Source organism: Octopus sinensis, linkage group LG7 (genome assembly GCF_006345805.1).
Source record: "Octopus sinensis linkage group LG7, ASM634580v1, whole genome shotgun sequence".
Taxonomy (NCBI): Eukaryota; Metazoa; Mollusca; class Cephalopoda; order Octopoda; family Octopodidae; genus Octopus; species Octopus sinensis.
Window position 1 is genome coordinate 6,834,756 of NC_043003.1, and position 22,953 is coordinate 6,857,708.

Sequence of the window (22,953 nt, forward strand, 5' to 3'; positions counted from 1 at the left end):
TCATACTTCAACCAGTTATCTTCTGGCATAAAGCCACCTTTCTCAAGGTTCATAGTCTTGCAAACTGCATGGTAACCTCACTGGTGTTGGTGCCACATAAAAAGCACCAAGTGCATGCTGCAGAGTGGTTGGCATTAAGAAAGGGCATCCAGCTGTAAAAACTAGTGCCAAAGGAGAGAGGAGTATGATATAGTTCTTGGACATGTTGGATCCTATCAAACCATCCAACCCATGCCAGAATAGAACAGGTATGCTAAATGGTGATGGTGATGGTGATGATGGTGATAGTGATGACGGTCATGGTGATGGTGATGATGATGATGATGGTGATGATGGTGATGGTGGTGATGATGGTGATGGTGGTGATGGTGATGATGGTGGTGGTGATGGTGATGGTGGTGATGGTGGTGATGGTGATGGTGGTGATGGTGATGATGGTGGTGATGATGGTGATGGTGATGATGGTGATGGTGATGATGGTGGTGGTGATGGTGGTGATGGTGATGATGGTGGTGATGGTGGTGATGGTGATGGTGGTGATGGTGATGATGGTGGTAATGGTGATGGTGGTGATGGTGGTGATGGTGATGGTGGTGATGGTGATGATGGTGGTGATGGTGATGGTGATGATGGTGATGGTGATGATGGTGGTGATGGTGATGGTGATGATGATGGTGATGGTGGTGATGGTGATGATGGTGATGGTGGTGGTGGTGGTGGTGATGATGATGATGTTTTTAATGATGATGATGATGATGATGATGATGATGATCTATATATTACAGCAGCTATTTGTCAACACTCCATAAATCAGTAATACATGGGCACCGAAAGGATGCGTGTAGAATGGTCTCCTCACTGTGTCTGAGCCTCAGACAGGACAGACTGGAAGCACTACTGTAGCTGTTAAATTTGAACCAAAGCGACAACGATTGCCAACCCTCACCTTACTGACAGCCTCCTCGTACATGGCTTGCACAACTCTCACTAACCACTCATCTATCCCTAGTTTCTTCATTGACCACCAGATAAGGGATAGGAGGACCCTGTCAAAGGGTTTCTCCATGTCAATGAAAGCCAGGTACAGAGGTTTATCTTTGGCTAGGTATTTCTCCTGCAGCTGTCTTACCAGAAATATAGCATCAGTGGTGCCTTTCCCTGGCACGAACCCAAACTGGATCTCATCTAAACTGACTCTCTCCCTAATTAGTTGGGCTATGACCCTCTCCGTGACCTTCATTACCTGATCCAACAGCTTGATACCTCTGTAATTATTTGTATCTAGAGCATCACCTTTACCTTTGTAGCAGTTGACTATGGTGCTGCTACACCAGTCATTGGGTATGACTCCTTTGTGTATCACCAGGTTAACTATATGGGTGACTAGGCTATAGCTGACACCGCCAGATATTTTGAGCATCTCTGCAGTAATTCCTGATGGGCCGGGGGCTTTCCCTGTCTTCATACTCTTAATTGCTTTATCTACCAAGGTACTGTCAATTTGGATAGCTGGTCCCTCTGTTGGGTCCACATTCGGCAGACTCTCTTTATCCCATTCATTTTCTTTATTGAGCAGCCTTTCATAGTGGCATCTCCAAATCTCTCTCTTTGCATTTAGTGCAAGTGAACCATCATCCATGCAGACACATTTCTCTCCTACGACATCATGATTCTCTCTCACACACTGTCTTGTAACATGAAATACCTCAAGTCTTTGGTTTTCATGGCGCAAAACTTTGGCAATTTTTTTCTTATCTGCTTCCCCTCTGGCTAAATAAACCAGTCTCCTAGCCTCCCTTCTGGCAATCTGATACAATTCCCTGCTACCACCATTCTTCCAGTCCTTCGAAGCCTGTTTCTTTTTTCTAATAGCCCTGTTAACAACATTGCTCCACCACCACGTTATTTTGGGTCGAGAGGGGACTTTGCACCATCCACAGATCTGTTCAGTGGCCCTCAAGCATTGAGTGTGTGTATGTGTATGTGCATGCTTCTTACGATCTCCTTGTCTTGACATCATGTGATAGTTGTAAATTCATTTCCAATGTTCTTCAAAAACATGTCTAGCCAGGGGGAAATATCACCTTGCTTTGAAACAGGTGTAGATTGTCAACAGGAAGACCATCTGGCCACAGAAAATCTGCCCCAATAAAAATGCTGTCCAACTCAAGCAAACAAGTGGACATTGAAATGATGATGATGATGATGAATAACATACCAAATTGAATGATCCAATTCCCATACAGACTCCACTCTCAAAATGAGCTTTATGTTTATCATTGGGACAGTTTCTTTGTTGAAGCATCTTGCTGCAGTCTCTGTAAAAGACAAAATCACAAGAAATAGTAGAACCAACAGCTGAAAAGAGGTCTACGAAATAGAATGAACCTATATACATTACTGGTATTAGATTTTTAAGTCCCATGGAGATACAAGACAAACATTAGCTTTGGTGAGATTTGAACTTAGAATCAAGAAATCAAATCAGCGAGAAAACACTGTTACTTCTTTAAAGAGAACACATTAGATTTTTTTTTTTGTGGATTGAGAGGCTGGTTTATTAGAAACCCTCTCCGCAATTTTTTTTTTTTTTTTTGACCAGGAGGATGTAGTGAGGTCATAGAGCCTTGCTTCGGATGAGATTGAATAATACTAATTTTGTCCTATTGTAGTCCAAGATGCATTAAAGTCTGAATAAGGACAGTTCTCGTTTGTCCTAGGAAATTCTTATAAACACCTTTTGTTTGTCTGCTGGAGAGCAGAATATTTGGAGGTGATTCCATAAACTTGGCAATCTACTGAACACTTGTGCTTTTCATGTTTAATTTATGACAGGATCTGTTCATACTATAGCTGATGTTGTTGTTGTTATTAAAGTGAAGAGTTGGCTGAATCATTAACATGCTGAGCAAAATGCTTAGCAGCAAGCTGGCAGAAACGTTAGCACGTCGGGCGAGATGCTTAGCGGTATTTCGTCTGCCGTTACATTCTGAGTTCAAATTCCACCGAGGTCGACTTTGCCTTTCATTCTTTCGGGGTCGATTAAATAAGTACCAGTTACACAATGCACTGGGGTCAATGTAATCGACTTAATCCGTTTGTCTGTCCTTGTTTGTCCTCTCTGTGTTTAGCCCCTTGTGGGTAATAAAGAAATAGTTATTTTTCTCGTTTACATTCTGAGTTCGAATCCCACTGAGGTCAACTTTGCCTCTCATCCTTTTGAGGTCAATATAAAAAGTACCATTTGAGCACAAGGGGGTTGGTGTCATCAACTTGACACCACTCCCCAAATTTCAGGCCTTGTGCCTATAGTAGAAAAGATTATTATTATTGTCTTTGTCGCTGTTGTTTGTATTTTTCTTGTTGATGCTATTGTTCTCATCCTAGAGTCTAGATGACTCTGTGGTTATCTTTCTTTCTCCTCTCCTCTCTATTTTGTATGAATGTGAACATTGTAGGTACCTTAATGGATGTGAAAGGGCATGGCTTTGATCTTTCTACCTTTCATTTACACCATCCTGTCACTCTGTATCCTGCCACCCAACTGATGTTGTAGAGAATTTGAACATGAAATGAAAGATGAATAGCGAAGCTGACCCTAATGGCATTCAAACTCAGAATGCAAAGTGTCAAAACAAATACAGCCAAGTACTTTTCTGACATTTATATACTGAGTAGTAACTTAGCAGTGTACTTTGCATTTTCTGTCAAAACACTGAGAAGGTGAATCAATAAGATTATGTAATTTGCAACAAACAAATGTGTAATCCTACCAGTTGGTTTATTGAAACACATGTATGTTGCATGTTTTATAAAGTTTAAAATATGAAATGCATTTTCTACATTATAAATACAAACACACACTCACATATATACATACATGTCTAAATGTATGCATGTGGTTGTGTGTGTGTGTGTGTGTGTGTGTGTGTTTATGCAGCCTAGTGATTGAACCATGGATATCTATATCCAAATTCCCCATGTTCATGAAATACTGTGTAGTTAAAGACCAACATCAATAATGTTTATTACAATGGTTAATGATGCTAAATTTATTAAGAAGTGCAGGTTATAAAGAATAAAGATACATACTTGTAAGTTTTATAACATTCCCTGATTTTCAGGCCACCTTTCACGAAACTTATCAAGTTCTCGTCTTGGACAAAAGTGAGCATTGCTCGGATTAGGAGGGCTTCGGCGTAACAAAGTTCAGCATGGCATTCCGCTGTAATGACAACAACAACAATAACTATTGTACAGGTGGAACTTGTGGTGGTGGTGGTTGTGGTAGTGGTAGTGGTATGGTAGTGGTATGGTTGATGGTAATGGTGATGGAAGTGGAGGTAGTTGTGAAATATTGAGGTTGCGGTGGTGGTGGTGGTGGTGGTGGTGGTTTTGGTGGTTGTGGTGACATTGTGACAATATGAATTTACTGTTTCATGTTATAGGAAACAAAAATAAACCAGGAATCGGTTAGTGGTTCTTGGCATGGCAGTATGGTTGAGAAGCTCATTCTACAATCATATGGTCCATAGTTCAATCTCACTGAAGGCCATTTCAAACAAATGGCTTTTACCATAGCCTCACACTGACCCAGTGCCTTCGTTTCATTCATCGTTATTTTAATGTCCATCTTTTCATGCTTGCATGACTTGAGTGGAGTTTGTTGAGGCAGATGTTCCTCGACCAGATGTCCTCCATGAGGCCAACCCCCTCCTGTTTCCAAGCAAAGTCATCTTTCCCATTGGCTTGGCACAATGTGAAAGGAACAACATCAATTGTATCATGGTGATGCTCATTTACAACCATCATCATCATCATCAGACTCATTTACAAATATCAAGACAAGACACACACACACACACACACACGTATATTTATTTCTTTATTATCCACAAGGGGCTAAACATAGAGGGGACAAACAAGGACAGACAAACGGATTAAGTCGATTATATCGACCCCAGTGTGAAACTGGTACTTAATTTATCGACCCCCGAAAGGATGAAAGGCAAAGTCGACCTCGGCGGAATTTGAACTCTGAACGTAACGACAGATGAAATACCAAGGAGGAGGAGGAGGAGGAGGAGGAGGAAGTATTAGCGTAGTTGTTTAGCCCCAGGTCAGCCATAACGAAGCCCACTTATTGTCAAATGTATTCCAGCCTTCACTATATGCTTCTTTCATTCATACCCATTATATCAGATGTGCCCTGTTTAAAAAAAGATAGGTGTGATAAGAAAGATTTGGTTGCTATTTCTAGCAAGTTGAGTAACTACATAGATGCTACGTCGATGGAGAGGAGAAAAGGGTTAAGGTTGTAGTAGTGGGGGTGGAGGGTGGATCCATATCACTTTTCTAGTGATGTTGTAGCAGTAGCAGTAGCAGATATCAAAGAGATGAGAGGGAGAGAGAGAGAAGGAATAGGACGAAATAAGAGTGGCAGAGGGTTAGAAAAGAATAGTGAAGACAGAGGAGGAACAGGTGTGGCAGCAGAGGTGGGGGGAGGAGGAGGGGGGAGGAGGAGGGGGAAGGAGGGAGGTAACTGTCTCAGTATTTATTCTCTGCAACAACACAAAAAAAAAAAACTGTACCCACAAGGGGCTAAACACAGAGGGGACAAACAAGGACAGACATAGGTATTAAGTCGATTACATCGACCCCAGTGCATAACTGGTACTTAATTTATCGACCCCGAAAGGATGAAAGGCAAAGTCGACCTCGGCGGAATTTGAACTCAGAACGCAGCGGCAGACGAAATACCACAAAGCATTTCGCCCGGCGTGCTAACGTTTCTGCCAGCTCGCCGCCTAAATTGAATATACCACCCAGCAACTGGAATAGTTCTTCCAGTATGCTTCCATATATGCCTCTATAGCTGCCAGGTGAACACCCAAACCAGACAGCCATGCCTGCTCCCTAATACAGATATTAACCCTTTTGATAGTAAATCCCCTGAGACTGCTCCTGGTTCTGTGATACAAGCTTTCTGTTTAAATGGGTCTAAATTAAAACCATCCAACAAAATTTTGTGGTAATTTGTGTCAAATACCAGCTTGATGATGACAAAGTTATTTTACTAAATTATTATTTTCAAAATGTTTTGAAATAAAGTTAATGTATTTAATTCAAAGTAGAGTTTCATGTGAAGCATGAACAGTGGAAATAGGTAATAAATGTATAAATTTAATTTGTAATTGTGAACAATCATAGATAAAATATTCTAATCATACACAAATTCCTAACATACAAGTTGGAAAGAACAGGTGTGTGATGTTACACTCTATAGTTAGGGTTGAGGATGAATAAGAGAACAAGGTGTGGAAGTCAGTCATCTGTGAAAGAGCTAAGAGGTCTAAATTAAAGCAAGTCAGCTATGCTTAGTGAGACATGTAGTTTAGACTGGATTTAGTAGACCTAAAATGAAAAATGTACCTGCAATGACTATGTTGTCTTCTTTGTTTAAACATAATGTAGCTAGGAGTGCATTATACAATGTGTTCCTCCTTGTGGTTGGTGTTTAGCATCAAGTAGTTACAGGTAACATGTACTAAAACTTGTATATAATACATAGTAGATCTTCATCATCATCATCGTCATTTAACGTCCGCTTTCCATGCTGGCATGGGTTGGACAGTTTGACTGAGGACTGGCAAGCCAGATGGCTACACCAGGCTCCAATCTGATCTGGCAAAGTTTCTACAGCTGGATACCCTTCCTAACGCCAACCATCTTGTATATACCATTATCTATTTGTGTAAACCTAAGTCTACCCCAGTTCGAAAGTTCTATGTTCAAACAGGTACCATCCAATCATTTTATTAAGACCTTGTATTTCTAGATTATTCAATGTGTTTTTCTTTGCTTAGATTCAAATCAACTTGTACCTCGCAAACCTACGACCAATTCAACTCAACCCACGACTATTCCAACCTACATAGAGTACCTCGCATTAGAGTATTCATTTTGTCCATTTTTTAAGACAGAAGGATGTAATTTGGGAGCTGTTCATCATAGTCCTCCAAGCAATAACAGAGGAATTCAAGACAGGCGACTCCTAGAATCTTTTCTATACTGATGACCTTGATTTTAGTGCTGAATCACTGATCTAGAGAAGAAGTTCCAGGCATGGAAGCAGGTCTAAAATCAAAGGGCCTCGGAGTTAACCTAGCAAAAACCAGAGTCTTAGTAAGTAGGAAGGTAGAAAAATTACAAACCCTTTCAGGTAGATGGCCCTGCTCAATCTGTAGAAAAGGTGTAGGTAGAGACTCTATAAGGTGCACCCAGTGTAAGCTTTGGACATATAAAAGGTGCAGCAATATCAGAGGAAGGTTAACAGGGAAACTAACTTTTGTATGTGGAAGAATGCACAGGTACAACAAATGCTGGTGGTGGCAGTGATGGTATTGGTGGTGGTTGTGGAAATGTTAGTCTCAACAAGAGTGATGATTACAGTTTATTCAAACTCAGTGTTTCAAGATCTATATTCTCTGTGTGGAGGCGCAATGGCCCAGTGGTTAGGGCAGCGGACTCGCGGTCATAGGATCGCGGTTTCGATTCCCAGACCGGGTGTTGTGAGTGTTTATTGAGCGAAGACATCTAAAGCTCCACGAGGCTCTGGCAGGGGATGGTGGTGATCCCTGCTGTACTCTTTCACCACAACTCTCTCTCACTCTTACTTCCTGTTTCTGTTGTACCTGTATTTCAAAGGGCCGGCCTTGTCACTCTCTGTGTCACGCTGAATATCCCCGAGAACTACGTTAAGGGTACACGTGTCTGTGGAGTGCTCAGCCACTTACACATTAATTTCACGAGCAGGCTGTTCCGTTGATTCGGATCAACCGGAACCCTCATCGTCGTAACCGACGGAGTGCTTCCACCATCCATATTCTCTGTGTCCTTCGTTGATGATGTTCAGCACCAGAGTAACTCTGACCCAGCACACGTATCATCAAAGATGCTCAAAGCAGGTAGTGCAAACATTTAAGGACTCCTTAATTTATGGTGCAGGTGATGTCCTTATGCCTCTTTTCTTCACTAAAGGTACAGGTGAGTATTCACCAAGGTACCACTCTCCCAGCATTTTTCTTCACTAAAGAAATCAAAATGAATTTTTAAATATCTGGCAGTTTATTAAAAATGTTGCCTTTTTATAATTTATTCCGTTTTCTATTGCTGTAAGAAAGAAGGAGCTAATGATCCATCTTTGCAGGGCTTCTGAAACAGGGGCCTGAGACAGTTTGTACATCTGTAAATCAACAGGCGCAGGGAAACCATTGGCATGGAAGGAATGTCAGAAGAATTTCACACATCGTTAGCAGGAAACATGGGAAGCAAAAGACATAATGATAATGAGAGAAGGAGTGATATGTGTGCTGGCTGGAGGTAGCATGCACCTAACTAGTTGTGATGAGTAGAGACCATAATAGGAGAACTGGAATAAAGAGATAGAGAAAAGATGAGAACATATATGTTTCTTTACTACCCACAAGGGGCTAAACATAGAGGGGACAAACAAGGACAGACAAACGGATTAAGTCGATTACATCGACCCCAGTGCGTAACTGGTACTTAATTTATCGACCCCAAAAGGATGAAAGGCAAAGTCGACCTCGGCGGAATTTGAACTCAGAACGTAGCAACGGGCGAAATACCGCGAAGCACTTCGCCCGGCGTGCTAACGTCTCTGCCAGCTCGCCATATAGAGAGGTTGAAATGTCTGGGTGAGTCTTTGCCTATCAACTAGATTGCCTTGTTTTGGATATATCCTAGAATTTTTGTGTAACAGTAGCATCAGCATAGGAACTGTATTCTATTGTAGATCTTACTTAAGATTTATAGATGGTCATCAGTTGTTTGATGATGAAGTATTTCCTGGTTATGGAAAGGAAAACTAGTTTTTGTTGTTATGAATATGAAATTCCTAGAAAATATGACTAATTGTGAGGTCACACATGAGCAGAGACCTTGAAGGTTTTGGTTATCTGATTAGTAAGCAGAAGATGGAAATTGTAGTTGTGATACCAGTGCTGGTGGCATGTAAAAGAACCATCCAAACATGGTCGTTGCCAGTGCCACCCCGACTGGCTTCCATGCTGGTGGCACGTAAAAAGCACCAACCGATCGTGGCTGTTGCCAGCCTCGCCTGGCACCTGTGCTGGTGGCACGTAAAAAGCACTCACTACACGCATGGAGTGGTTGGCATTAGGAAGGGCATCTAGCTGTAGAAACACTGCCAGATCAGACTGGGCCTGGAGCAGCCTCCTGGCTTCCCAGACCCCAGTCGAACCGTCCAACCCATGCTAGCATGGAAAGCGGACTTTAAACGATGATGATGATGATGAAGATTAAAGATTGCTTGATTAATATGTGCAGTGATCAAATCTTTGTGTTGTTGAAAGAAATCAAATTAACGCATCGCTATTAGAGAATGTTTTCAGGGCTGAGGTTTCTATTTATAATTGTCAGATGAACCAACGACAAACCTAAGACTCCTGGTCTGCTTAGTATTAAGAATCACAAAGATCCATCAACATCAAGGAAATGGCCTTGCCCAATATACAGGAATGAAACAGATAAAAGCTTCAATACTGGTTATTGGGTACAAACAATCAGCAGGTAGCATCTCTGATGGATTAACATAAATGTCGCATACATTATTGATGACCTGAGTAGACAGGAGCCAAGACAAGGCCTCTACATGGTTGCTAGAACTGTTAAAAATAGCAGCCAAATCACATCTTAAGAAAGAATAGATAGTGGAGAATGTAAGTAAGGGTAGACCATTCCAGTAAAACATGACAGAATGGTCACAGAACCAAATGACTTTGATCATAGGTCAGCTAGGTCAGAGCAAACTTAGGGTTAAATAAGAAGCATAATAGAACAGTACCAGCAAATCTGATCTCACAAACTATCAGTTGGGGTTCTTAAAACCTATCTACTTAACCCTTACTCTTACAGCTTCATATTTAACCAATGAGGAAGTCTCTACATGACCATTCAACCTATTCAAAATAGCAGTCAAAGTTCCCTTAAACCACAACCTACCATCTTAGATAAAAGATCTGTTAAGTAATATAGTTCTGGGTTCCTTTATCATCATTTAATGTTTATTTTCCATGCTGGCATGGAATGCACATATGACAAAGGTGGGGTGGTCACTTACTTGTACTTGTACTTGTGGCGACATTCACCCTGGGTGGGTTGAGTCAGCTTCTTCTACTCATGGAAGAAGTTTCGTGGGAATATGTGGATTTCACAAGCGGTCCCCAACAATCCCGCATGTAGAGACATCCTGTTTGCCGCAGATTGTCCGCAGACGCAGGGGCAGAATGACCAAGGAGCCGCCGGTTGCCGAAACAGACACTCCAAGGATTTTCACCAGAGCCCCGTCTGCCGGGTTTTGGCCCTAATACCACTCGGTGTCAGACCAATCCACCTTGGGTAGCCCTACCAGGAACCGAAGTTCCCGACGGCATAGCTCTGACATGGTTGGATTGCACTTGATCAGCTCAATCAGTACTGACCAGAGATTAAACAACAAAAACAATCTGCATATTCTATGGTGCTTGTGCATTTATTTTGTTTTTGGGTTTTTTCCTGGTTTAGTATGAGATGGGAGGATAGCATTCATGATCCCTTTAAAGGTCTCTGAGATAATGTCACAGAAAGTTATCTTCAGACTGGAGACTTGTCCTGAAGGATTGAAACCAGGTGGACTTTACTAAAGACACCCAAAGACCAGGTATGATAGGTGGGGGTAGGGATTAAAACAGTTGAGGGGAGATTGATTCTATGACCCATGGTTACCTTAATCTTCAAGTTCTAGCAGAGCCAGGGAGTCAAGGACCTAACAGTTATATTTCTGATAATTCAATACATGTTTTACCTTCGGTATAGCTATCGTATTGATCTTTAGTTGAACGGGCCAAGGAACCTATCAAGTTTCCTTTTCGTCTGGAATTGTTTGACACAATTATTGTTTTCTTGATGGCAGCAATGGCATTTTCAATGTCTGCCTGGAAAAAACAAAATAAACAACATTAATACAAAACACTTGTTTCTATTGCACTTTATTTTTGATTAATATTTCATCATCATCGTTTAAACGTCCATTTTCCGCGCTAGCACGGGTTGGACAGTTCGACCAGGGGGCCAAACATAGAGGGGATAAACAAGGGCAGACATAGGTATTAAGTCGATTACATCGAACCCAGTGCATAACTGGTACTTAATTTATCGACCCTGAAAGGATGAAATGCAAAGTTGACCTCGGCGGAATTTGAACTCAGAACATAGTGGCAGACAAAATACCTATTTCGTTATTACCCACAAGGGGCTAAATATAGAGGGGACAAACAAGGACAGACATAGGTATTAAGTCGATTACATCGACCCCAGTGCGTAACTGGTACTTAATTTATCGACCCCGAAAGGATGAAAGGCAAAGTCGACCTTGGCGGAATTTGAAATCACAACGTAACGGCAGATGAAATATCGCTAAGTATTTCACCCGGCGTGCTAACGTTTCTGCCAGCTCGCTGCCTTAACTGATTAATATTACCTACAACTATCACTATAACACCCCATCACTCACATCATTCCTCTCTCTAACTCTAGACCTACTACTACTACTACTACTACTACTAGGACCCCCTTTGATCATGAATGACTATGGGTTTGCACCTAGAAAGTTACCCTGTGAGGCATAAGTCTGGGCAAGGTTGTTTGTAGAAGACCAGCAGTTGCCCATGCATACCAGCCTCCCCTCTCCACACCACTGATGTTATCCAAGGGAAAGGCAAAGGGGCCAATACAGCTTGGCACCAGTGACATCACAACTCATTTCTACAGTTTAGTGAACTGGAGCAATGTGAAATAAAGTGTCTTGCTCAAGAAGGTAACATATAGCTCGGTCCAGGAATCAAACTCACAACCTTGTGATTGTGAGCCCAACACTCTAACCACTGAGCCATGTGCCTTCACTACCACTACTACTACTACTACTACTACTACTACTACTACTACTACTACTACTACTACTACTACTACTACTATTATTACTTCTATTAGTTATCTGCACCATCCAGTTCTATCCACCTACCCATCTCTCCACACCTCTACTCTGTTTCTCCTGTCACACCTGAGTAGTCACCTGCTAAAATTACCTCCACACCTTCAAACCATTGAGTGACATTATATGATCGCCCAAGCTCCTAGAAACAGCAGCCAAATCTTCTTCAAATCACACCCATTTATCCCCCAAAAGAGGAAGGACGCATTGAATAGTCCTAAAATCTAAGTTGGGTAGTCACAACTGGTATCAAGGCTGATTTGGAGTTAAATGACTACAAGCTGGATATATCCACCTCATGCTAGTAGGGTATTAAGAGCACCATCCGAGCGTGATCTTTGCCAGAGTGGCTATCTGGCCTCTGTGCCGGTGGCATGTAAGACACCATTCGAGCGTGAAAATTACCAGCATCACCTTACTGGTACCTGTGCTGGTGGCATGTGTAAAAAGATTCGAGCGAGGTTGTGGTCAGTACCGCCTGACTGGTCCCCATGCTGGTGGCACGTAAAAAGCACCCATTACACTCTCAGAGTGGTTGGCATTAGGAAGGGCATCCAGCTGTAGAAACTCTGCCAGATCAAGATTGAATCCTGGTACAGCCATCTGGTTCACCAGCCCTCAGTCAAATCATCCAACCCATGCTAGCATGGAAAGCGGACGTTAAACGATGATGAGAGGAGGAGGAGGAATATTCAAACTGAATGTTAGCTAGCTCCTTCCCTTTCGACTAACTTATTAAAAAAAAAATTGTCACTCCAATGCTCTGTTTTACTATGGTTGATACTAGGAAATCAAGCCTGCAAACCCCTGGTGAAGGCTAAGTGATTAAGGTGTTCAGCTCATAAGTATAAAGTCATGCCATCAATTCAAGGAACAGGTAAAATGTTGTGCTCTTGAGCAAGGTACTTTATTTACATGACTTCAGTCCATTTAGCTGTAAATAAGTACTAAGTGCTTGGGCAAGTCTCTTCCTTTTTCATTCTCTCTTTCCCCATCAGCTGCCATATCCTAACATACAGCTCTTGTCATCATCATCATCATCATCATCGTTTGATGTCCGTTTTCCATGCTAACATGGGTTGGACGGTTCGAACGGGGTCTGGGAAACCAGGAGGCTGCACCAGGCTCCAGTCTGATTTGGCAGTGTTTCTACAGCTGGATGCCCTTATTAACGCCAATCACTCCGTGAGTGTAGTGGGTGCTTTTTACATGCCACCGGCATAGGTGCCAGGCGAGGCTGGCAATGGCCACGATCGGTTGGTGCTTTTTATGTGCCACGGCACAGAAGCCAGTCAAGGCGGCGCTGGCATCAGCCACGTTTGGATGGTGCATTTTACGTGCCACTGGCACAGGGATCACATCTACAATTTCCATTGATTTTTGATGTTGATGTTGATGTACCTGACTCAAAAGGTCTCCTCAAGCACAGGGTACCCCAGCGATAAATGTTCATTTGTAGCTATCATCACAGGTGTATTAGGCTATGTAATTACAGATTTGCACAAAGCCTAGAAATACTAGGATTTTTCTAAGAAAAAGCAACAGAAACTGAGATGTATCCTTCAAATCCAATCTATCGGTGACTGTGAAAAATTGTAAGACACATCTGAGATTCTGTAAATGAATATACACAAACCCTTGGTAGTGTGCATCTAAAGCAATAACACTTATGTAAAGAGAACTGATGCTTACACACATTTATACACAAACTGAGCAATAACAATATCAACTTTATTCAGTTACCCCTAACCTCAAGTGTATATTGTATTGCTCAGGATATTAATCGTGCAACCAAGAGAATACCCTCCATCAGGCATTTGCCATATTCTAAACGCCTTACTTCCCTGGGCATGGACACATTGAAACTCCGACGTCTGGTAGCTGACTTGGCAGACACCCATAAAATTATTAACCATCTTACAAACAATAACTCTGAGCACCTTTTCAAACTCCACCTGTCTAACACCCATGGACATGTTTACAAAGTCAGAAAACAGCACAGCTCCCATGACTTTTGGAAACGTTTTTTCACGCTAAGAGTTGCTGAAGCATGGAACAAACTGCTGGCATCAGTTGTTAGTTGTCGGAGCACTGCATCCTTCAAAATTTCCATACTTCCTGAGATTCGCCAACACTACACCTGATTTTCTCCTCCCCTCCATACACACGCAAGCATGTATTGGACTCATACCCTGTTCGCTTTCCAGACATTTGTACATTACCGCATATACTTTATACGCACTTTTTGACAAGTTGTGGTGCACCTGAGCACTGTATACAATAATTTCATCATTATTATTATTATTATTATTATTATTATTATTATTATTATGTTTTTTCCTTCTTTTTTCAAATTTTCTTCCGTTTCTCGCCAAGTGTTTTCCATACACCGAGGGCAGAGAAGGGCATTGTATGCATTCCCAGATTACACATGCAAATTCACAGATAAAATATGTATTTAAAAATTAATAAACAAATAAATTCAAGGATGGATGTTATTTTCACAGCGATAGTGCTCTTCTCAGTACATGAGCCGTTCCAGTTAACACGATTTTTTGCACTTTCTGTAGGGATGGTAAGCCTGGTATCATTTTCAAATAGGTTTCAGTACCTTTTTATTTATCATTCCTAGAGATCTTACAATCACTGGTACTGTAGTCGCCTTGAGATGCCACATTTTTTCAATTTCTATTAGCAAGTCTTTATATTTACCGATCTTGTCAAATTCTTTCGGCGCTATATTGTGATCGCAAGGAATACTCATGTCAATTAATAAACACATCCTTTTTGTTTGATCTTTTATGATAATATCCGGTTATTATTATTATTATTATTATTATTATTATTATTATGGGCAACGAAGTATGACTGTGATTCATATAGAATATCAAAGAACAGAAAGACAACTTACCATGTCAAATGTCATCATAGCTTGGATATACAGAATGACACTGTAGCTTAAGGAATGGTATATACTGTAGCCAGCACTATATAAGGAGAAATATATATATATATATATACATACATATAGAGAGATATAGACAGGTCTTAGTAACTCAATAATATCCTACTGGATCATTGAGGGTGGATGGGGACATCAATGGTTATTTTATGATGGGGTTCAAAAGAAAATGGAAAACAATACCAAAAATATATGTAAAACAAAGAATGTTAGCTAGTGTTAGAGTGAATAGTCTTATTTTATACTAGCAGTATCGCCCGGCGTTGCTCGGGTTTGTAAGGGAAATAACTATATAAGCATTTTTAGAGATGTAAAGTATAATAGCCATCTCAATATGGCTAACCACAAGGGGGGGGTGTTACTGTAGCTTTTTACGTTCTGAGATTTAATAATAAATTTTTAGAGAGTTACTTCCCTTATATATGCCAAAAATGCATTAAAAATGGGGAAAAATGATGGTAAATTATTTTTAAAATCGTAGACTCATCGTAGACGCGCGCTAATACCCTGAAGGGCTCGATATGAATCACGACTGTAAGATACCCGGTTTTGGTTAAACTGCACCGCAAAATGTGGGAGTAGTTAGGAATCTAAATCGTAGGAGACAGACACACAATTTCTCTTTTATATATAAAGATATGCCCTACAGGTAGAAATTCTATACAATGTACCCGGTGCAAGCTATGGACAGTGGAATCCCCAGAAGGTTAACAGAGAAAGTAATTTTGTATGTAGAAGATGCACAAGTGTATCTTTAGTCTGAAGTCACATGGAAAATTGATTTTCTCAAATACTTTGCAAGCTTCCTGGAGGTAGTTGGTAGTTTCTGTTACCGTGGCAATCTAATTAGCAGTGGAAGAAGATATACCAAGAGTACAGTCACCAGATAAAAATAGGATGGAGAAAATTCAGAGAGCTGTTACCTCTGTTGTCAACAAAAGTTCTCTCTCTCTCTCTCTCTCTCTCTGCATGAATGGCAGAGTGTATGATGCTTGAGTATGTTACAACAATGCTACATGGTAGTGAGATGTGGGCCCTGGATGCAGAGGACATGCAAAGATGAGAAAGGAATGAAGCCAGTATGCTCCACTGGATGTGCAATATTAGTGGGCATGAACAACAAAGTACAAATGTACTGAGAGAAAAATTAAGCATAAGAAGAATCTAATGTAGCAATAAAGCCACCTTCAGCATCAACAACAGCTTCTAAATGAGATCTAAATCATCTACATGCTCGAATCAAGTGGTCCTCATTCATTTTATTAAACGTGAACAATATATTTCAAGCAATGAACAGTTTTCATCAAAACAATGATATAATTTGTCAACTTGGAACTTATTTCAAAGCTGCATAATAAACAACTGTAGCATCACCACCACCACCACCACCACACCACCACCACCACCACCACCACCACATCTGCCATACAAACACCATTCATGCCACCACCATCCATACCTTTGATTTTGCCACCTTCCACTCCACCACCATCACCACTGCCTTTCACATCACTTATTCTCAACATCATCCTTGACCGGCTCGGCTTCCACCACCACCACGGCGGCAGCGGCGGTGCTGGTGGTGGTGGTGGTGGAGGAGGAGATGTTGGTGGCAGTTAAATGTTTCCAATCCCAGCCTACTTGAACCCTCCTTGGTTCTAGATGCAAAACCTCCTATTTTAAAGAGTTTATTCTTAAATTGAAACAGCGTAAGAAAACTTATAATGACAGTTATTTCAAATAATGATTTCTAATTTAGACAGAATGCCAGCAAATTTTGAAGAAATTGTCAATTATGTTGACTCTAGTAGTTAACTGGGATTTTATTTTCTTGACCCTGGAGAGATGAAAGGAAAAGTGGGCTACAGTGGGATTTGAGCTCAAAATGTAAAGAGCCAGAATGAATATCACTCCAAAAACTTTGCCTGTCCAAGTTATTTTGCATAATACCAAGAATTATTGGTATTATTTGGCATAATACCAAGAAAATTCTTGATTATTTTCAAAATCAATTTTCCCTCAAAATGTGATGATGAAAGGGTTACAGGAAGCGGGGTAGCAGTAGCTATGGCATTTTCGATATTTAGAGAAGAAAATAAATACTCACCATGGTTCTAAGCGTTGCCTGGCTTCTGTAAATTTGTTGTTTAAGAAAAGATTCAAGACTACATTGGCTTCTTCTATACTGGAGTCTAGAGTTACATTCTCAGGTGTTCTGAAAAAGAGAAAGGAGCGAGTTTGAGGAGTCAAGAAGATGCAGTAATTGATGCCTGACATAAACACAAGGTGGCCAGAAATTTGGATGAGTGCTGAGATACTTAAATCAATCCTAGTACTTGACTGGAAAGAAGTGTTGGCCTTGGTAGGATTTGAACTCCGAATATAAAGGACTGGGACTCTACAGCACAAGACCATTTTATTTGACACTCTAAGGATTCAATAATTAATAGATAAAAAGAGAAAAATCATCCAATAATGAAAAAAAATTTAATTTTGTTTAATTAAACTAAGAAAAACTGACTCTCAAAGGGTAAGCTCTTCTTGTCAAGGTTGCAAACAACTTTAGATCTGAATGGCTTGTTATATTCAATAAAGTACACCAGTTCTTAAGTACAAATGGATGAAAGAGCAGTTGCAACACACAAACACCTTAAATAGGGATCTTTTATTCACCACTAGTCCACACACACACACACACACACACACATGTATGATGAGCTTCATTTAGTTTCTGTCTACCAAATCCACCCACAAGGCTTTGGTTGGCCTAGGGTTTGGGGCAAGAAGACACTTGCCCAAAGTCCGCACAGTGGGACTAAACCTAAAATCACATGGTTGAGAAAAACCATGCTTGCATCTATTATAAGCTAAAATTCTTTGGCCCTTCATTGCATTCAGAGTTGAAATCCTGCTAAGATCAACTTTCGTAGTCAATCTGCAGAGGATAAAAAATGTGTCAGTCAAGTACCAAGGTCAATACGATTGGCAATCCCCTCCCACCCACTTTGTACCAGACTTAAAAACCCTTGTATTGTGCCAATACAATAAACTGTTTTGGCATTGGTTTCCATGGTCTAGATATCATTGTAGGCCATCATATTACATTATTCAGTCACGTGTTTGCTGCTTAGACAGCATGCCCTATTGATTATGGTGTTCAACTTCGATTGCATCAGGGGGTTAGTACACTTTCTGTAAATTTTAGATTAGGAGTAGTAGTAGTAGTAGCAGCAGCAACAGCAGCAACAGCAGTGTTATTGAATTGTTGATGAGAAGACGTGGGCGTTGTGGACATAGAGTGCAGGGCTTCCTTTTCCCACATTCAAGCGTCATACAATACAGACAACAATAGATCGACCTCTTTCAGAACATGCTGAAAGATAGCGAAATAAATATAACAGATTTTGCATGAAAGTCTCCAGGCTGGCTAGAAATAACAGCTGGAATTTCTTCCTTCAAATCGCACTCTTTATTTGGTTTAAAAACACGAAATAATATAGTGGTAGACACTTTTAAAAAAGAATGGGATATAGTCCTACTTAGAGGCCCATGTTACAGCAGGATTTGTCTAGGATTCAACTACTATTACTACTACAACTACATCAATGGTAAAGCAATGAAGGAACCTATATGTGGTCACTCAGCCAGCTAAAAATAGAAACCAAATTTCCCTGAAATTCACACCCATCTTGAAAATAAGATTGGTGTACTTCTTAAAAGTTGCAAAAAAAAATATAATAAATGAGCTGAAATGGTTACAACTGGAGTGTTTTTGATCATAGGTCTGCTAAATTAGGATTTGAATCAGGATTAAACAATTACAACATAAATATTATACAATATTATACAATAAGTAGCTTGCTTACGAACCACATGGTTCCGGGTTCAGTCCCACTGCGTGGCACCTTGGGCAAGTGTCTTCTACTATAGCCTCGGGCCGACCAAAGCCTTGTGAGTGGATTTGCTAGACGGAAACTGAAAGAAGCCCGTCGTATATATGTAAATATATATGTTTGTGTGTCTGTGTTTGTCCCCCCAACATCGCTTGACAACCGATGCTGGTGTGTTTACATCCCTGTAATGTAGCGGCTCGGCAAAAGAGACCGATAGAATAAGTACTAGGCTTACAAAGAATATGTCCTGGGGTCGATTTGCTCGACTAAAAGGCGGTGCTCCAGCATGGCCACAGTCAAATGACTGAAAAGAGTAAAAGAGTAAAAGAATACTCAACAAAAGACAAAAAACAGCATCCCTTTCTGGTTCTTTCCAGAAATTATATAATTTTCGTCAATTTTGTTTTGTTTTTTTCAGTATTTCAGGAAAGGGTTGGAGTGGGGGATTTGGTTACATGAGGGGGGAGGGGATGTTTTGTTGCAGTTATATGAATGAACTGTGGAGTGAATTGGAACAAGCAGTAGTATGTATACACACACAGAGTGAGAAAGAGAGAGAGAGAGAGAGAGAGAGAGTGTGTGTGTGTGAAGACTACACACCACAGATGTGCTATAATCAATGAATTTACAAACAACTTTCCTGGGAAGCAAATTGCTTCCCACACAGTCATGCCTGTGCCTACACACACACACACACATATATATATATATATACATATACATTATTTAAAGCAGCAGAAAATTCAACAAAACCTGTTACTCTGAGTTTCCCGTTGCCGTTCATCGGACAAAAACTGTCCGATGAATGGCAACGGGAAACTCAGAGTAACAGATTTTGTTGAATTTTCTGCTGCTTTAAATAAAGTATATTACTCTACCATTGGTATTTGAGTACTCTTTTTTCCACCTTGTTTCACGTTTATTGTTTACTCCGGTATATATGTATTACTCTTTTACTCTTTTACTCTTTTACTTGTTTCAGTCGTTTGACTGCAGCCATGCTGGAGCACCGCCTTTAATCGAGCAACTCGACCCCGGGACTTATTCTTTTGTAAGCCCAGTACTTATTCTATCGGTCTCTTTTGCCGAACCGCTAAGTAACAGGGACATAAACACACCAGCATCAGTTGTCAAGCAATGCTAGGGGGACAAACAGACACACAAACATATATATATATATATACATATATACGACGGGCTTCTTTCAGTTTCCATCTACCAAATCCACTCACAAGGCTTTGGTCGGCCCGTTTTTATTATTATTTTGCAATTTACTTAATCATCGGTATATTACTGTTATTTTATTTTTAATATTTCTATTATATGTCATTTTCTAGATGGTATAATTTAATTGTTCATTTTGAATTGATAAAAGGTGGTTTTTTTCTAATTTTTATATATATATTATATTTTGTGAAATTTGATCTAGTATTTCTAAACTGAATCTTTCCCTGTAAGTTAGGAATAATATTCCCTCAAATAATTATTATACATATACATGTATATGTATATACATATACATATATAAATACATATATATTGGGTCATCCCATAAATAATGTGGTGTTTTGTTTTTTTTGAATTGCATGAGCTAAACTACCTGCAGGATAAACTACCTGCATCAACTTGCTATAAAAGAAGGTAGTAATTTTACCTTGTACTTATTCTTAGTGCAAGTTTTGAAGAGTGCAGTTCGATTTTAAAAGTTATTTTTTCAAAGCTATAATGGAAGTGACAAAGGAGTGTATTCATAATATTTTGCTTTAAGAGTTCAATAATGGCAACAATACAACGGATAGCGCAAGGACTATTAATGCAGTATATGAGGATCGGACAATAAGCATAAGCCAGTGTCAATGGTGGTGATGAGAAATGGGTTCATCATCATCATCATCATCGTTTAACGTCCGTTCTCCATGCTAGCATGGGTTGGACGGTTCGACCAGGGTTCTGGGAAGCCAGAAGGCTGCACCAGGCTCCAGTCTAATCTGGCAATGTTTCTACAGCTGGATGCCCTTCCTAACGCCAACCACTCCGTGAGTGTAGTGGGTGCTTTTTACGTGCCACCTGCACAGGTGCCAGGCGAGGCTGGCAACGGCCACGGTCGGATTGGTGTATTTTATGTGCCACCAGCACGGAAGCCAGTCGAGGCGGTGCTGGCATCGGCCACGAGTCGGATAGTGCTTTTTACGTACCACCAGACCAGGGATCCTGGCTGGTTCAATTCGATTTCGATTTCGCTTGCCCCAACATGTCTTCACAAGCAAAGGGGGTTGGCATGGGTACCTGTCGTACGGTCGGATTGGAGTATTTTACGTGCCACCGGCACGGAAGCCAGTCGAAGCGGCGCTGGCATCGGCCACGAGTCGGATAGTGCTTTTTACGTACCACCAGACCAGGGATCCTGGCTGGTTCAATTTGGATAATTTAATTCCAGCCATTTAAGAAAAGAAGTCAAGAGTAAGGAGAAGGAAATAATAATGAAATTCATTAATTGATTGAAACTACAATCTTTACTGTTGAGGCTTAGTAGAAGAAAAAATACAAGAACACTCCTCATGCTACATGGAGACTAAAAGCAAAGACCCCCTTTGGTCAGGAATGGCCATGGGATTGCACCTAGAAGGTTCCCCTCCAAGGCACAAGTCCAGGCAAGGTTGTTTGTGGAAGACCAGCAGTCACCCATGCCTACCAGCCGCCCCTCTCCATCCCACTGATGTTATCCAAGGGAAAGGCAAAGGCTGATACAGCTGAGCTTGGCACCAGTGACATCGCAAACCCATTCCTGCAGCTGAGTGAATTGGAGCAACATGAAATAAAGTGTCTTGCTCAAGAACACAACACACAGCCCAGTCCGAGAATCCAAACTCACTACCTCACGATTGTGAGCCCCAATGCTCTAACCACTGAGCCAATCGACTTCACATGGTGCTGATGACAGTGAAAAGGAGAATGGAATCTCTGAAAGGAATTCAGAAATGGAAGAAAGAAAAGGAAAATAGAAGGAAGCGCTGAAGACAGTGGGTAGGGAAAGGAGAAACACCGGTACCCCAGGCCAAAGAAGCTCTTCACTCATGTAAGGTGTTGTTATCTGTTTGGTGGGATATGAAAGTTTTAGTCCACTTTAAACTTTTAAACCCAAACAAAATGATAACAAAGGAGATCTACTGAGAGCAGCTTGAGTGGTTTGAGTCAACGCTAGAAGAAAAACAACCATCTTTGGTTTCAAGACAAAAGGTGTTCTTCCATCAGGATAATGCTTGGCTACATACAGCGAGGATGACATTCTAAAGGCTGGAGCAGTTTGAATGGGAAACACTGCCGCACCCACCATATTCTCCGGACATTGCCCCATCTGGTTATCATTTATTCTGCAGTCTTCAGAATCATTTGGACAGAAAAAATATGAATTCTGTAGACAAGGTCAGAACAGTACTGGAGGAGTATTTTTTGTGAATTTTGGAAGAGGCACCTTGTGAGTTTACCAGATAGATGGAAGAGCATTGAAGAAAATGAATGAGTGTATATTTTAGATTAAAAAAGAACTTTGTTTATCTTGATTTTCAACAAAAAAGTATTAAAAAAACCCACATTATTTATGAAATAACCCTATATGTATATCAACATTATAATATCCGTAAGTTGATGAACAAACCAAATTTGTTTCTCCATTTTCTTATTTGTATTATAAATTTACGGTAAAAATATTTCTTTACCTTCACCCGTTTAATACAATAAATGACTTAATTGCATTGCAATTAAAAACATTTATGTATTAAGAATTTGGGTACTTTACCAACAGTATATTGGATAAATGATATCCCATAGTGGGTTACACCCATAACCCCTATCTTACTTTGTACTATATATATATACATATATATATATTATACATATATATATACATATTATATATATATACATATATATATATATATATACATATATATATATACATATATAATATATATACATATATATATATATATACATATATATATATATATACATATATAATATATATA

General features: G+C 40.3%; 1 protein-coding gene across 3 annotated transcripts in view; it reads right to left on the minus strand.

The window, feature by feature from the left end:
- Positions 1-22,953, minus strand: part of LOC115213845 (tetratricopeptide repeat protein 39A) — a 99,522-nt gene that overhangs the window by 47,237 nt on the left and 29,332 nt on the right. For all 3 annotated transcript variants that reach the window (XR_004999945.1, XM_036504475.1, XM_029782781.2), the window contains 5 exons: positions 17,143-17,250; positions 14,985-15,060; positions 10,889-11,018; positions 4,093-4,225; positions 2,219-2,318 (listed from right to left, as the gene is read on the minus strand). Coding sequence is in view for 2 of the 3 variants with exons in the window: in XM_036504475.1 (XP_036360368.1) it covers positions 2,219-2,318; positions 4,093-4,225; positions 10,889-11,018; positions 14,985-15,060; positions 17,143-17,250 (547 nt within the window). In the remaining variant the exon portion in view is untranslated. The remainder of the gene's footprint in view (positions 1-2,218; positions 2,319-4,092; positions 4,226-10,888; positions 11,019-14,984; positions 15,061-17,142; positions 17,251-22,953) is intronic.